The sequence below is a fragment of the Oryza glaberrima genome, chromosome 4, assembly GCF_000147395.1.
Source record: "Oryza glaberrima chromosome 4, OglaRS2, whole genome shotgun sequence".
In the NCBI taxonomy this organism is placed as follows: domain Eukaryota; kingdom Viridiplantae; phylum Streptophyta; class Magnoliopsida; order Poales; family Poaceae; genus Oryza; species Oryza glaberrima.
The window spans coordinates 1,387,212-1,388,836 of NC_068329.1; the positions used below are offsets into that span (position 1 = coordinate 1,387,212).

General features: G+C 45.2%; 1 protein-coding gene across 1 annotated transcript; it reads left to right on the forward strand.

The window, feature by feature from the left end:
• On the forward strand, window positions 1–1,625 carry LOC127771839 (salt stress-induced protein-like). The gene is made up of 3 exons (XM_052297783.1): window positions 1–254; window positions 332–661; window positions 1,137–1,625. Exons 1-3 carry the CDS (start codon window positions 84–86, stop codon window positions 1,395–1,397), a joined length of 762 nt encoding a protein of 253 aa, XP_052153743.1. The 5' UTR covers window positions 1–83; the 3' UTR covers window positions 1,398–1,625.

A 1,625-nucleotide genomic window follows, 5' to 3' on the forward strand; every position in this document is an offset into this window, starting at 1 on the left:
AGTCTACCTTGCTGTTGTTCCCCGGTTTATCTGGATCCAAGATCCAATCAAACCAACTAAAACTCGCACAGAGACAACACGCCATGGAAATGGTGGAACGCCGCTTCTCCTGGCTCGCCGTCGTCACCATCGTCCTCGTCTCCATCTCCGTCTACACCTGCTCCTTCCTCGCCGGCGTCGCCCTTGGCCGGGCCCTGGAGAGGAGGAACAACCTGCACCCATCCTCCATCAATGGCGCCGTCGACGACGACACCGTACATACGGATCGATCGAGTCTCAAACTTTCACAAATTAAAGATTTGTCTGATCTCGAGTACATTGTGAATTGCAGGAGTACTCCGTGTTGCCGGGGAGAAGATCGTCGTCGTCGTCGTGGCGGATGGGGAAGAAGGTTGGGCCATGGGGTGGATCCGGTGGGTGGCATGATTTCGGCATAGGTGGACGATCATCACGTAGTAGCCCTGTTCTTCCTCGGCAGCTGAATAGCATCGTCTTGTATCATTCTCGTGGCGCCATCCATTCCTTGTACTACGACTACTACATCCAACTCCAACCACAACAACAAGGAAGAGGAGGAGGGGGTCACGATGAACTCAAACTTGTTAAGAATGGTCCATGGGGGCAAAAGTATTCCTTTGATTCCATAGCTGTCCGGGAAACGGTAATTAATTACTACGTCTATTTTACATTGTAAATCGTTTTTGGGTTTTGAATAAATTCATGCATAAATATTCTATGTATGTGCTTTATATATGTGTCTTAATTCATACGAATGTTAGTGAATCTAGTCGAATAATAGAGGCCATATAATATGGAACAGAGGCACTCATAACAATTAATGTAGAATGGAAGAATGTGTGCATACTAGGATATAATTTGGCATGTTGTTTTAATCGACGCATGTATTGTGGGAGAATGTATGCATGATGTCTTGATTGATGCGATATAAATTATCCTTGGTCATGGTACATAAATGAACAATTTGGGAAGGAGGGAGTATAATAGTATCTCAACTAATTCTAAATATATAGCTGGAAACTAATTAATCTTATATATACCATAACAATCAGATTTTCTATTATCCTATCCATACACTCCCCTAATACCTATGCAGTCTAATCAATGTATGCGTGCAGATCAAGCTGTCGGATGATGAACAGTTGATTGCAATGGAGGGCACATTTGGGCATTTCAGGGATGTGGTTGAGCCTGTCATCACTTCCCTCACCTTCCGCACCAACGCCGGCAGGACATACGGGCCTTACGGCGGCGGCGAGTCGGGAAGTGGCACGCCCTTCTCCGTTCCGGCGGAGGAGGGCCGCATCATCGTTGGCTTCTGGGGACGCGCTGGATGGCTCCTCGACTCCATCGGTGTCTATGTCAGAAGGGAACGATGATCCATCCCTATGGTCGGTTATCAAATCAAAACTTCTATCAATAATTATCATATCAAGGGATAGTGATGGACATTTTGAAGTCAGTGCTATTGATTGTTAAATGAATGTTTTGCTAATTTAAACCTTTTGTTCAGTTCGAGGATTCTCCCAGTCCGTTTTCAAAGAAATGTGAAAGTTCTGCTTCCTTCTCCTGATGAGACATTGCAATTCCAGTATGTTTGTATGTAT